General features: G+C 37.8%; 2 protein-coding genes across 2 annotated transcripts; both read right to left on the bottom strand.

Moving 5' to 3' along the window:
* Positions 1–93: 93 nt before the first annotated feature.
* LOC122312596 lies at positions 94–2,928 on the bottom strand. The gene is made up of 5 exons (XM_043127245.1): positions 2,214–2,928; positions 1,686–2,102; positions 1,193–1,385; positions 994–1,081; positions 94–891 (listed from the first exon to the last, which is right to left on the bottom strand). The coding sequence occupies exons 1-5, from the start codon at positions 2,926–2,928 to the stop codon at positions 94–96; spliced, it is 2,211 nt and encodes a 736-aa protein (XP_042983179.1).
* A 6,912-nt stretch (positions 2,929–9,840) lies between these two features.
* Positions 9,841–13,131, bottom strand: LOC122312324 (heavy metal-associated isoprenylated plant protein 9). The gene is made up of 5 exons (XM_043126880.1): positions 12,716–13,131; positions 12,391–12,577; positions 12,110–12,282; positions 11,901–11,991; positions 9,841–10,548 (listed from the first exon to the last, which is right to left on the bottom strand). Exons 1-5 carry the CDS (start codon positions 12,734–12,736, stop codon positions 10,091–10,093), a joined length of 930 nt encoding a protein of 309 aa, XP_042982814.1. The 5' UTR covers positions 12,737–13,131; the 3' UTR covers positions 9,841–10,090.
* Between the last annotated feature and the right edge of the window lie 574 nt (positions 13,132–13,705).

The following is a 13,705-nucleotide window of genomic DNA, read 5'->3' as shown; positions in this document are numbered from 1 at the left end:
ATATATATCAGGAAACCTTATATTGTCCATATACACATTACATAAAAGGTAAACTCAAATAGGCCAAGTGCAGCAACAATTCAACCCAGTTGCCTAGTCTGATAGAGACTCGTCTTCTGTGGAAAAGTCCTCCTCATCTAAATTTTCCCCATCACCAGAAGCATCTCCCGAACCAAAATCTATCATGTCATCGTCAATAAAGTCTTCCACACCCAAGTTCTGACCAACCGAACTTGACCCTTCTTGTGCCTCAATCAAGATAGGTTCTATATCATCCCTATTCAGTGGAGTTGTCACTGGACATGCATCGCACTGAAGTGGTGCATAATCATATGACTCCTTAGTTTCTTGATATGCATCATCATCACTTGTTGAGCCATCAATATCTTCTACCACTCTTGGCACCGATGGAATGTCATATACATTCCTGTTCGTGTACCTCTGCACCACAAACCATCTCCCTTTAGCCCTTATATCTTTGATGTAAAAACACTGGGAAGCCTGGCATGCCAACACAAATGGTTCATCCTTATACCAAGTCCTATCCATGTTAATACTGGTCATATGGTTATCAACTCGTACCCCTCGTCTTGGATCACCAACGTCAAACCAATCACACATGAATAAGTACACCCGACGCCAACCCATGTAGTGTAACTCCACGATCTCATTAATAACACCGTAGAAGTCTACATTATTAGTATTTTCATCCCCAGTTACCAACACCCCGCTGTTCTGTGTACGGCGCCGAAGTTCACGCTGTTTAGTATGGAACCTTTTGCCATTTATTATGCACGCAGTATAGGATGCAACCCACCGTTCAGGACCACAAACTAATGCATATAGATCATCGGCCACATCAAGTGGGTTGGTGATACGCTGGTCTTGAACCTACATCAATATATTGTTGGAAGTGAAATCAGTTATAGATTTTTCAGGGCCAATCCTAAAGGGTCTGGTTCATCTAAATAGATAGGGAGGAAGCTAACTTACACGTTTCTTCAACCAAGTTGGAAATTCAATATGATGTGTTCGATCGATAGAATTAGGGTTGTGCACCCTACATTTCTCGTAATGCTCCCTGCATTTGGATAAGCCAAATGATTATCATCATTTTCAAAAAGATGTGTAGGTTTGTATTTCCTATAATGAAATTAATATTTTGTAAACTTGAGGGATTATTAATGCTTACTCTAGGTAAGGTCCAATCTCAGCGCAATTGTTAAGGATGTACCAGGTTGCTTCAGTTAGGAGTTTATCTGATAATTGCCTGTTCCCAGCGGTACCAATTGGACGAACTTTCTGGTTGAAAATTTTGAAGCCATCATTACTCTCGGCTTCACCATCAATGTTGCGGTCAACTCGAGTAAATTTCGTCTCAACATCTTGGAGATACAATGAGCAAAATGTTAGGCATTCAATGTGAATGTAGGCTTCGGCTATTGAGCCTTCTGGTCGGGCTTTATTCTTAACATACCGCTTGAACTTGCCGAGATATCTCTCAAATGGATACATCCACCTATATTGTACTGGACCACCAAGTATGGCCTCACGGGGTAAATGCACATCTAGGTGGACCATGACATCGAAAAAAGATGGGGGAAATATCATCTCCAATTTGCATAGAATCGTGGCAATATCAGTTTGAAACTGTGATATTTGGTTAACATCCAGGGTTCGGGCACACAACCCCTTGAAGAAAGTGCACAGTTCAGTCAAGGCCAATCCAATATCAGGTCGTAAAAACCCCCCAACAGCAATAGGAAGTAGTCTTTGCATGAAAACATGACAGTCATGGCTTTTCAACCCTGAGATTCGGCAATCTCGTACAGAAACACAATGCGAGATGTTCGAAGCGAATCCATCTGGAAATTTCACATCGGCCAGCCATTCACAAAACTTCTTCCTTTCCTCACCGTGTAATGTATACATTGAGTGTGGCATTGTAACACGTTCACCATCATACTTCAAATGTAATTCTTTTCTGAATCCAAAAATCTCCAGGTCACGTCGAGAATTGATATTATCTTTAGTTTGACCAGGAATGTTCATTAAAGTGCTCAATATGTTATCAAATATATTCTTTTCAATATGCATAACATCTAGATTATGTCGAAGACGCAGGGTCACCCAATACGGTAGCTTGAAGAAAATGCTATATTTTGTCCAGTTCAACTCTTCAACAGTTCGTTTTCTCTTTCGATGAGATTTACCGAATTGCACATCCCCAAGCATCAACAGTTGAGCTTCAATATCTGATCCTTCTAAAACCCTTGGTGGCCTGCGATGATCTTCTTTGCCATTGAACAAATTTTTTCTCTTTCGCCACATGTGATCGGGCGGCAAGAAACGACAATGTCCCATATAACAATGTTTCCTACCATACTTCAACCAATTGGCGTCTGTGCCCTCATTACAAGCAGGACAAGCCAATCTTCCTTTTGTTGACCACCCAGAAAGAATTCCATAGGCTGGAAAGTCATTGATTGTCCACATTAAAGCAGCGTGCAACATGAAGGTTTCCTTTGTGGAGGCATCATATGTAGGTACACCTTGTTCCCAAAATTCAAGCAGTTCATCGACTAACGGTTGCAAGTAAACATCAATGTCATTACCAGCAGATTTTGGCCCAGGAATAATGAGGGATGTCATGAAGAATTGGTCCTTCATGCACAACCACGGCGGCAAGTTATATGGTACCAAGATAACCGGCCAAATGCTATACGGTTTAGCCATATTGTTGAAAGGATTGAAACCGTCACTTGCGAGACCAAGCCGAACGTTGCGAGCATTCTGTGCAAACCAACTGTAGTCTTCATCAAATCTCTTCCAAGACTCTGCGTCTGCAGGATGTCTCATACTTTCCCCATCATCGCTTGGTAGTTGCTCTTTATGCCATCTCATTTCACGTGCTATATTTGCAGTCATGAAAAGACGTTGCAATCTTGGCTTCAAAGGAAAATGCCTCAACACTTTTTGAGGGATAGGACGAGCCTTGTGTGTATTAGGCACCCACCTTGAAGCCTTACAGGTAGGACATTCATTAAGATCAGCATTTTCCTTCCAGAATAAGATGCAGTCATTGGGACATGCATGAATTTTGTGATAATTCATACCCAAACCCCACTCCAATGACCTTGACTTCTCATATGAATGTGGCAATTCTGCATTAGGAAAGGCAGTCCGCAACAAATTAAGTAGCATATCAAACGACTTTATTGACCACCCACCGAGTGTCTTAATGTGTAACAACTTCACAATGAAGGACAGTTTTGAGAATTTTGTACAGCCAGGAAAAAGTGGACGTCGGGCATCCTCTAGTAGCTGCTCAAAAGATGAACTTGGGAAGGGATCTGGTATTGACGCAGCAGTCGGCAATGGATTACTATGATCTTGGGCGTGGTCAACAAATGTGCCTGCCCGAATATCATCTAACATATGATCCATGTCATCAATGTATTCATTGGAATAACCAGCAACACTATCGTCGTCGTCATCATTGAAACTTCGTGTTTCCTCCTCCCCATGAAAGATCCACTGCGTATAATTTGGATTGATCCCTTTCATGAACAAGTGAGTCTCCACATCAAATATAGGCAAGAAGAGAGTATTACAGCATGCACGGCATGGACATCGAATGCGATCACTTCCTCAAGAATGGTTTCGTGCTAGGTTGAGGAAAGTGTTAAGCCCATCGGCGTATGCAGGCGATCGAAGTCTATTGGGCAAGTTCATCCAGCTTTTGTCCATCTATAATGGTTGAAATCAACATATTAGTTACTTGGTATAGTAAATAGGGTTCCATTTAGCTATACAAAAGATCTCTTGTGATTTTGATTAAGTGGAATGGTGTGCATCAAATAAGCATCCAGCTCGAAGCAACATGTAGTGGATGACAATAGAAGATGGATGTGATGATGCTAACCGGGGTTGTCATGCTGATCGTTGTGGAATGATACAGGTTGTGTTGAACAGTTTGGTAAGAGCTGCCAGTGGCATACCAATTGCTGCAGAATATGTCATCGTGCTAAATATGGTACTGGCTAGGGTAGTTGTTAGTATATGGCGTCAAAATGCATATAAAGATTTTGACAAGAATTAGAACTAGAATAGAGGTTATGGAACCGTGTAGTTGGTAAATACAAGTAATTTTTTCTGTTTTAGCTTTAGATACTGATTTGATGAATTCGCTGCAAACAACAAATTTGAACTGCAATTGAAAATGAAGGTATATCCTACTAAAGTATGGAGGTTGTGAAAAAGGATGTGTGACAATGATGTGGATTCATGTTTAATGAATCCATTCACAAATGACTTGTAGATGTTAACAGTGTATGATGAACGTCTGTATATCATGGATGACTTTTCCCCAAATTGATAATCCAATACGTAGAAGTCTCACTCACTCCATAAAGTGTCACGAGCTGTAAATTTTATACCAAAATGAAGCGTGTTGTGATAGTAAGGGAAACGGTTTTATCTAAATACCCAGTGATGTATTCAAAATAGCTCCAATCAATATTGAGTGTTAAAATACCATGCAAGGAATGATAATCGGGTTATGACATATTGTGTTTTTATGTTTTTCATTCATCCTCAATGATTCTAGTGTCATAAACTGCATAAATGACATGCACGTAATGCATCAATGGAAACACAAAACTTTACAAAAGAATTAACAATATTTAGACATTTATAATACCCCAGAATTTCTGATACATCAGCCACCATCCAACTTCAAGAATATAAGCGAAATGGTAATAATGGTGCAATATCCATCTATAAAAATAGGAGTAACAAAAATGTTCGAGAAGGGTAATATTGACCCTTCTGAAATTGCCTTGACGCACAACCTAACATGTACATATACTCATAATAAGGTGACACTAAAAGTATTAGTGTCAGAAAACCAATTGCAGGAAAACCAGCTGAAAGGTAGCATTGCTAAATTTCACATCTAAAGAATTATGCCGAAAAGCATGAGGGAAAACCATAAGAACTGAAACTACCATATTGCTACCTATTGAAACATATGCTAGCATGGTTTGTTCCTCAAGTATAAATATATCAATCAAGGCATATAATAGTGGTTACTTAAAAAGACCATCCAGTAATTACCTCAAAAAATGGGCCCCTGTGAGCAAGATAATAAGAAGAATCGATCAAATAAAGCTCCAAAAGTTGCAGTTCACCTCATCCTTCACGTATTCCTAGGGTACAATACGTAAAATCATATATGTATTAAATTTCCAGAGAACCTAATATCAATACCAAAAACATATATATAGAGTAGATTATTATAGATAGAAAAGACTGCCACTTCCAAGTTAGAAATGCTTGTCCTTCAAAAAGATATGGTAAGAGGAGTGTTAAAACTATTATATAGTGTCAGTGTATCTTGTAGGATTTTATAAAACTATCTAAACTTATGTATCTAAACTAGTATGAACATTAAAGGTTCCAAAACATCCTAATGAGTAGTTCTATGGTAAAATCAGTTAACCAACAACACCTTGTAACCTTATCTAATCTTTTTGTTAGATAAGAAAAATGAAATGAGTAGAGCTAAATACTAATAGGTTTTGGAAGGATAATATCTTGGTCTAGGATCAAGATGAGATCAACTAAGGGAGGAGTTGGGAGCAAAGTATAATACCCAGAACAGCCACAACTTTAAGTGCATTAATATATCCCTTTTTTAAGTTTTTTAAGACCAGTTTTGATAAGATAGAAGATACACATTTTTTGTAAGGAAAGAGAAACATTTCCCAGACTACTAAATCAAAAACTTTGGATAAAAAGGGAAATATTGGGCTATCTGAAAGTAAACTTGTACATTCAGATCAATGTACCTTAGATTGATCATAGATGGCTGTAAAGTTATAAAAGAAATAACAAATTGAAAGTAGAAGAGGGAAAATGAAATAACATCACTAAATTTCAAGGGATTTAGTATGTGCTTGAGAGAGAGCGAGAGAGTTTAACAAATCTCAAAACCTAGCAAACCAGGTCCTCAACGCTGCCATATCGAAAATCCAACACAAATTCCTAATCTTTTGTTCAAAAAGCAACTTCTGCAGTTATGAATGAGTCTAAGGATTTGGTTTTTTAAAATTAGAGCAGTTAATGATTAATATGGTGATTCTAAGGTAGAAACATTATTAAAGTTTACATTGCTGGAAGATGTGGGGGAAATTTTGACTATATCCAAATTTGATATTGTATGCCCGAGATACATTTTGGCTCCAAAACACTTCAACCTCTAATACCCATAACTTGACAATGCGAAACAGAGAAGAGCAGGTTGGGATGACTTGAAATCTGACAATTTCAACTCATCACATTTAGGCTGTTTGGAAGATGGTGTTATTATGATTAACGTGGTGCAAAAGTGAAATGAGATTCACGAGGTTAATGTGAATGAGGTGACAAAAGAGTTATAGGCAGGAGCAAGACCACTAAGAATAAAGGAAATAAGATCTTCCTTGTCAACTAGTTTCACCACAACAGCTAATGGATTAGCCAAAGACTTGGCTTGTTGAAGATAGATACCACAGGACATCACTTCCTGGTGTAGGTTTTGAAGTTGTCTATTAAGCTGAGTAATATAAGAATGAGAACATGAAACAAATCTGGTAGCCAAGAAATCCCAGAGTTCATATGAAATCCCAGACTTGCTGAGAGGTGTTCAACCCATGAACAGCTGAGAGGACACCTCAGTCAGTGTGGCATTAAGCCAACTGAGGAGATAATGATGTTTACAATGCCAAGCAACAAAGGTGGGATTCAAAGAACCTTTGCCTACATAAACAAAAATAATTTGAGGAGGACAGGCCCCAAACCCATCAACAATACGTACCAAGAAGATCATGACTCCTCAAAATAGGAAGAAACTAAGACAACCATATAAAATTAGTTATTTCCATCAAGCTTATATGGAAATGAGGTCCATATTAGGCATATGGAGAGTAGAAATAGAGGTGACAGACATGGCAATAAATTATAAGAAAATAAAGAAAATAAGCAATAATCTATTAATGTCTACAAGGTTAATTATGAGAAGTGCTTATATGTGTTAGGGTGTCCATAATATTGGAGGCAATTAGTATAGATCATACAAACTCAATTCCTTGAGGGATTGTATTTTCTGAATCTCTTACAACAATTCCAATTAATTGCTCCAATGTTAAAACAAATACTGAGGAAGAAAGAAGGAATTCATAACCCCAAAAGCCAGGATTGATAGTTTGATAGGCAGAAACCCATCTAATCTCAGTCTAAATGAGCTCACAGTAGCATGTCAAGAGACAACAGTGGTATACTTTGCTAAAAAAGAAGATGATTGACAGCCTAAAACTACCGATGAAGCTTTCTTATAACAATAATTTAACGACTTGAGAAATTTTTCTGTGTTTGACAGAAAAATTAGCCAGATGAAAAGCTAAATTTTTACTCACTAATATAAAAGGGTAACTATCAAATGAAGTCATCTATAAAGTATTACTAGTAGAACTACAGTGGTTAGAAACATACAGACCCACTCATTAAATACATTGTAATGAACATATATAGATATATGTATGGACTGATCTTATATATAAAAAGCAAACCAATCTAAGAAGCTGCTGCTGCCTCTTTCGATGCAATGCCAAATGGTTTCCAAACGCCTTTATCTCTCTCTCTCACTCTCTATCACTCTCTCTCTTGGACCATGTGTATTGCCACAGTTTTGGACTAGCACAATGAAAAGCAGTAACTTTATAGGAAAGGCAAAGACAAGAGATAAAAACACATTTATATAGAAGGGAGAGGTATTTACACATAGATTCTGTATTTGGAAAAATACAAAATAGGGGTGCAACATTTAACATTGCACCCCTAAGCTGTCATTAAGGGATTTGAAAAATAACATATTAACGGATACACAAAAAAGGGGTAATGGCTTCCTACCATCACACCTGAATTATGCAAATAAACCTAGACACTTCTACAAATTAAAACCAAACAAGTATCCTTTGCAAGAAAATGTATGATAAATCTGTATCATTACCAATTTAGGGACAGAAGCTAGCTATGGAGTGTCTGTACATAGTTAATATGGTCTATATCCTCTGGAAAACAAATTAGTCTTTCCTCTCTCTCCAACAAAACATGATATTGCAAATATGGTCAAAAAAATCTAGAGGTTTTGTTCCACCACAATCTGATAAAAAGATCCTACTTTTAGTGAAATACTTTATTCGTGTTGGCCCTAAAAGCATTAACGTTGGAATACAAATCTCAAGGCCAACAACATTTTAGATTTTACTGATATACACTTACAGACCTAAATTTTTCTAGGCTTTTCAAAACCAAGTTAATACATTAGATAGCATCTAAAACCTCACTTCACGAAATAACTTGCATTTTCCAGGATATTGGATGGAAATAGCTTCCTTCACCCGACCATTAATGAACATACTAAACCAACATCTCAGCAGTAGACAAAAAACGACGCATAGAAAAAATTAAGGAAATATAAATGGTGAAAGTGATTCCTGCTTTCACACTCAAACTTCTATGATAACCTCAGAGACAAACAAAAAGCTCCAATTTTTGTAAAGCAAGGAGCGCGGCTGAAGGGGGAGAGAGAGACAAAAATGAGTTGCAGTGATACCTGTGGTGGCGGAAGGTATACCCTGTAGCAGTAGGTTCCACAATGTCTACGTCCGATACAACGGTTGGAAATCGGAGGGGCAAACCACTCCGACACTAATCACACACACACAGAGCGGGATGGGGAGGAAACAATGATCGTAGCTTCCGCGGAAGGGAAATGTAGTGGTGGAGAATCTAGGGTTCGGGACCTCTTCGACGATCGACGGTAGATTTCCAACCTTGTGTATATCGTTGGTTAGCTGGGCACCGAAGGTGGAGGAAATCGGCAAGAACTTCGAAGTGGACAAGGGTAGTTGGTAACAGAGTTGTTTCGGGGGGAAAAATAAATTGTCCTCTGATTTTTGGCGCCCTGAGGCAATAGCAACGGTATCACGCCGTTGTAACAAGTGTTTTAGAAAAGCAAGGCGTATGTTCGCCGCTATAAAATAAGTTTCCGCTGCAAAAAATAAAGCCTAGCGGCCCACTTCATTAAATCAGTTCTTGCAGCGAAATCTTTGCAACCTTATATATTTTGCTGGAAAAAACTATCTATTGCAGCGATTTTTATTGCAACAAAATAAAAAACGCTGCAAAAAGGGAGATTTCTTGTAGTGTAATATATTAAGCTGTGCTTAATTACAAATAATATATATAAATATATATATATATATATATATAAAAAAGCATATCACATGGGATTTTTGGTGATTGCTTCTGTTGCCTGCCATATCTCTGGCCGGCACCATACATTGATCACATGAGTATATATATAGTTAAATATATGCATCAAACATTTGCAAATTACTGTCTGTTCAACTGCATTCATAAAGGATTGGCCGGCCCCATGCCATGTTTTGAATTGTCCCTATCAGACCATCATCTCCCTGCAATCTATGCTCGGTAAATTCGGAAAGACGCACTCAAATCTTTTGTGACATTCAATATCAGTTATCGTAAACTTTTTATTAAAACATTTATGAGGAATAATATTGTGGATACATCCCAACAATCCCTCCGGCCCTCACAACAAGGCACCGGCCATGACCTCTGAATCTGATAGTACTACTCGTTGGACCGCGAGCTGCAAATCCACCTAATCATGGTATTTGACATCACCCCCGGCCACAACAAGCCTAGCATATGTGTATTGTGGATACATATATATAAGCTAGCATGTATGATCTATAATATCATATAAAGATATACAGAATGATATATATTATTAATCATTTTGCATCTAATTACATTGAATATTTGAGACCTCACATGCATACAGTACCCCGAACTTCCCTAAAACTCTCATGATCTCGAGTTGTAGTAGCAGTAGTACTAGTACTGGTGGTGCTGCTGCTTATGTCCAACAGTACTTTACATTATCATGATATGATCACAGGCTCACAGCATATTTTGATATTATAATAAAAATGAACAAAATGATGATATAATTAATTAATTATGAAATGCAACATGCATTGGGGTTCTCATCGCTGAAGAGCTGAGGAGGTGGGATTCGTTCCATCACATACATAGGCTCGTAATAGTACATCATCCTCTTCATACCCTCCTCATGTTCAACGACTGCGTTGTCGACGTTGCTGCTTTCTTCTCCTCCTCCTCCTTCCTTCTTTGCCTCTAATTCCTTGCTTTCCTCACCGCCCACCTTGTCTTCTTTCTTAGCTTCTTGATCTTCTGGTGGTTTTTCTTCTGGTTTTGCTTCTTCTGCTGGCTTCTCGGCTTCTTTATTTTCGTCTTTCTTCTCGGGCTCGGGCTCAGGCTCGGGCTGAGGCTGTGGTACAATTCGAGCTTGTTTTTTGGTGCGCCTATAGACATAGTCTACAAGCTTTTCTGCTTCCATGGTCCCCGTAACCATGACCTTTCCAGTACTGAGCTCCGTCACGGCTGTTTGAACTCCTATAAGCAAACGACGTTTATAATATTAATGAATTTCATCAAGTTTCATATGTCGAATGAATTTGTTCGGAAGCATATATAGATGCATTGAAATGGCAAAAGTTAGGCCTGGATTTTCATAATGATGGTACGTAGATAAAGAAGCAAATTAATGAATGGTATCCATGTTGAACATAGAAACCTGCTAAAAGTTTTAGCTACCAATTCTTAGGAGCCAGATGATTACATCCGGCACACATCAGAGTTCAGACAGAGCCAGATTAATCAATCCTCGAGAAATGATCGATGTATATGCAACTATTTTTTTTTTTTTTTTTTTTTACAATTTTGTTTTAAATTAAAGTCATTTTATGTAAACTATATACTATACAAAACAGAGACCCCAGCCCGTTCTCTCTCCAGGCGAAAACACCTCCCACCACCATTTCGGTATAAACTCTCCCCTCCTCCGGCCAGAACCCCCTCCCCCTCTGGCCCTCGCTGGCCATGTCCATAGTTTTTTCTTCCCGTTTTTCTCTTGTTTTCCACTCTTAGCTTTGAAATGTGCCGAGCTATTGTACACCGGCCATCAAAGACAGCCACGTGTCCCACCATCAAATTCTCCAACCGCCGATTTATTAGACGGCAGAAGAAAACTAACCAAAATAGTGGCATGTGTCTCTCAAGCGCGGCTCATACCGTGGGCGAGATTCACGTGCCACCGCGCCATGGGAGGTCTGTTCCCGCCAAGCACGGCGCCATTGGGTCAGTGGCATCGGATCTTGTTGATTCGACCCTCGCTTTTCAACCGTCGGTGGCATGTGTGCTCCATGCGCTTCCATAGCCAATGACGGTCTCTCGTCGCCAATTCAACACATTTTCTGGTTACTTTTTTTCTACGTTACTATTTTTCCTAACTAAGAATGAATATAAAGCGGTCGTGGAAGTCTATTTTAGCCAGTCTAACCTAACAAAATCTAGCATACTTTTCTCTACGGCTTCTAGCCTTAGTTTTATAGTTTATTTATCAAATTATATTAAAATCAGCCGCTTCTCTTGATTGGAAATGGGTAGAATCAAACTTTTAGCTGCATATCTCTTTTTTTTTTTCTTTTTTCTTTTTTTTTCACTTTTTTTGTTGTATTTGTTAGTTTTAGAATGATTGTTGGGGACTCCCACACCATTGAATCTTATATCTTGTACCTCCTTAGTTATCTATGATATGCTTAAGAAAAAGAAAAAGAAAAAAGTCATTTTATGTAAAATTCTTAATATAATTATATGGAAAAAAATAGTAATTTTGATGAAATGTCACCACTATGAAATTTATAAATATATATATATATATATATATATATATATATTTATAGTACCTCTCATTTTGAGTATCTTCCTCTTAAGTTGTTCAGCACAGGCCTCACAGTGCATGTCTACCGTGAGTTCCACTGTTATTAATCCAGAAACCTAGAGCGTCACAAAACCACATACATGTGAGTGAAATATGTTGGTAAAAAAGTGAAAACTTCCATTTTTTTTTTTAATTTTTTTGTTTTCAGTTCTAAATAAAGGTACTGCATTAGACCTGGGAAGCAACAACTTCTGGGATGGGTTCACCCTCAGATGCTGGTAATGGGGATAGGACTTTGGCTCTTCTTTTCGTCTTTTTCATGATTTTCATGCACACAGCTTGAGGCTCTACCATTCCCTTTATGGTCACTTCGTTTTTAACCATGTCTACCTCAACCCCCTCCACTCCTGATACCATCCATAAACAGGGTTATATATATATATATACTCACAAAAATAAAACGAGAGAGAGAGAGAGAGAGAGAGAGAGAGAGAGAGAGAGAGAGAGAGAGGAACCTCTAATTCCCATTATGGTCTTCTCAACCTTCTTGGCACACCCAACACAATGCAAGTCTACGTACAAGACACATGGAGATGGTGGTTTTGGCTCTTCCTTGATCTCCTCTGGCTTCTCTTCCTTCTTCTCCTCTGTTTTCTCTTCTTTCTTCTGCTCTGGCGGAGCCTCTGCCGCCTTAGCTTGTTCCTGCCATTAAAAAAAAAAAAAAAAAAAAAAAAAAAAAGAAAAAATTCTACCAATATTAGAACAAATTAAAAGCAGCCCGAAAATAGTCAAAACTCATGGGAATGACTTAGAAACACTAGAAAAATACAAAACTATCACCTGTTTAGCTTCTTCTCCCATATCTCTCAATCAAGAATGAGATATATATCAAACTCAAGTTGTTTAAAATATAGGGAAGAATTTAAAGGACGGGAAAGGAAAGCAGAAGGAGGAAGAGGAGGGGGTAACAATTAATTGAGAGTGATTATATATATATGCAGATCAAGGCGAAATTGCGAAATTATAATGGATGGACGGTGGGAGGACCAGCAAATAAAGCAGAAATCTGTGGGATTCCTGAGCACATGCAGTGCCACCCAAGTGTACAAAGAGGTGCTTAGTTTAATATTTAGTTTCTGAAGTTTATTTCGAAGCCCAAGGCTGATGATCTAGGGTAGAACAGTAGAAGAGGGAAGGAGCAGTGTAGCAGGGTTGGCAGATTTATAGAGAAGAGAAGAGGAGAGGAAAATGGGTGAGTCCAAAGAGGAAAAGATAGAAAGTGGCCATCGAAAATACTCTCCATCACCCACCGACCTGTGGATTTTCTTGAGGCGGTGAAGCGTCAGACGCGTGTAGCAGCCATCTTACGTGAAAATAGGCAGGCATGAACACCCAATGGTAATTATTTAAGGAGTAAAGACTCACTCACTTTTATATATTATTTAAATACTTTGATTAATATAATATGATTGGTTTAATTATTATTTTATTATATTTTAATTTTAAAATCAGATCAAATTGTAAAATTATTTTTATTATATACAAAGTATATTCAACGTATTATATAAAACTATATTAATTCATTAATTATTTATTTTTATGAAATCTCTTTATAGATATAGTACTTCTCATTAAAGAAATGATCAATGCAAGTCTACAAATCATGTAAGCTATATACACATCATTTAAGAAAAGCGAAATTTATTCAAAAATTTTACTTTTTTTTACTATATCTCAAATTTTTTTCAAAATAACTACACGAACTAACGTTACATCTAGCATTAAAGCTAAAACTCAATGGTCTTGGTATCTAATTACAAATTTATAATT

Source organism: Carya illinoinensis, chromosome 6 (assembly GCF_018687715.1).
Source record: "Carya illinoinensis cultivar Pawnee chromosome 6, C.illinoinensisPawnee_v1, whole genome shotgun sequence".
Lineage (NCBI taxonomy): Eukaryota > Viridiplantae > Streptophyta > Magnoliopsida > Fagales > Juglandaceae > Carya > Carya illinoinensis.
Note: the sequence above shows the minus strand (reverse complement) of the source record. Positions and strands in the feature narration are given on the sequence as shown.

Bases quoted from the DNA above. Each gene is read 5' to 3' on its own strand.
- LOC122312596 (XM_043127245.1), bottom strand. From the start codon at position 2,928: ATGACTGCAAATATAGCACGTGAAATGAGATGGCATAAAGAGCAACTA. The intron at 2,103-2,213 runs GTAAATCTCATC...GACATAATCTAG, and splicing joins GCTTGGGGATGTGCAATTCG to ATGTTATGCATATTGAAAAG. The intron at 892-993 runs GTAAGTTAGCTT...ATATTGATGTAG, and splicing joins CAACTTGGTTGAAGAAACGT to GTTCAAGACCAGCGTATCAC.
- LOC122312324 (XM_043126880.1), bottom strand. From the start codon at position 12,736: ATGGGAGAAGAAGCTAAACAG. The intron at 12,578-12,715 runs GTGATAGTTTTG...TTTTAATGGCAG, and splicing joins TGGGAGAAGAAGCTAAACAG to GAACAAGCTAAGGCGGCAGA. The intron at 12,283-12,390 runs GTTCCTCTCTCT...GGATGGTATCAG, and splicing joins GACCATAATGGGAATTAGAG to GAGTGGAGGGGGTTGAGGTA.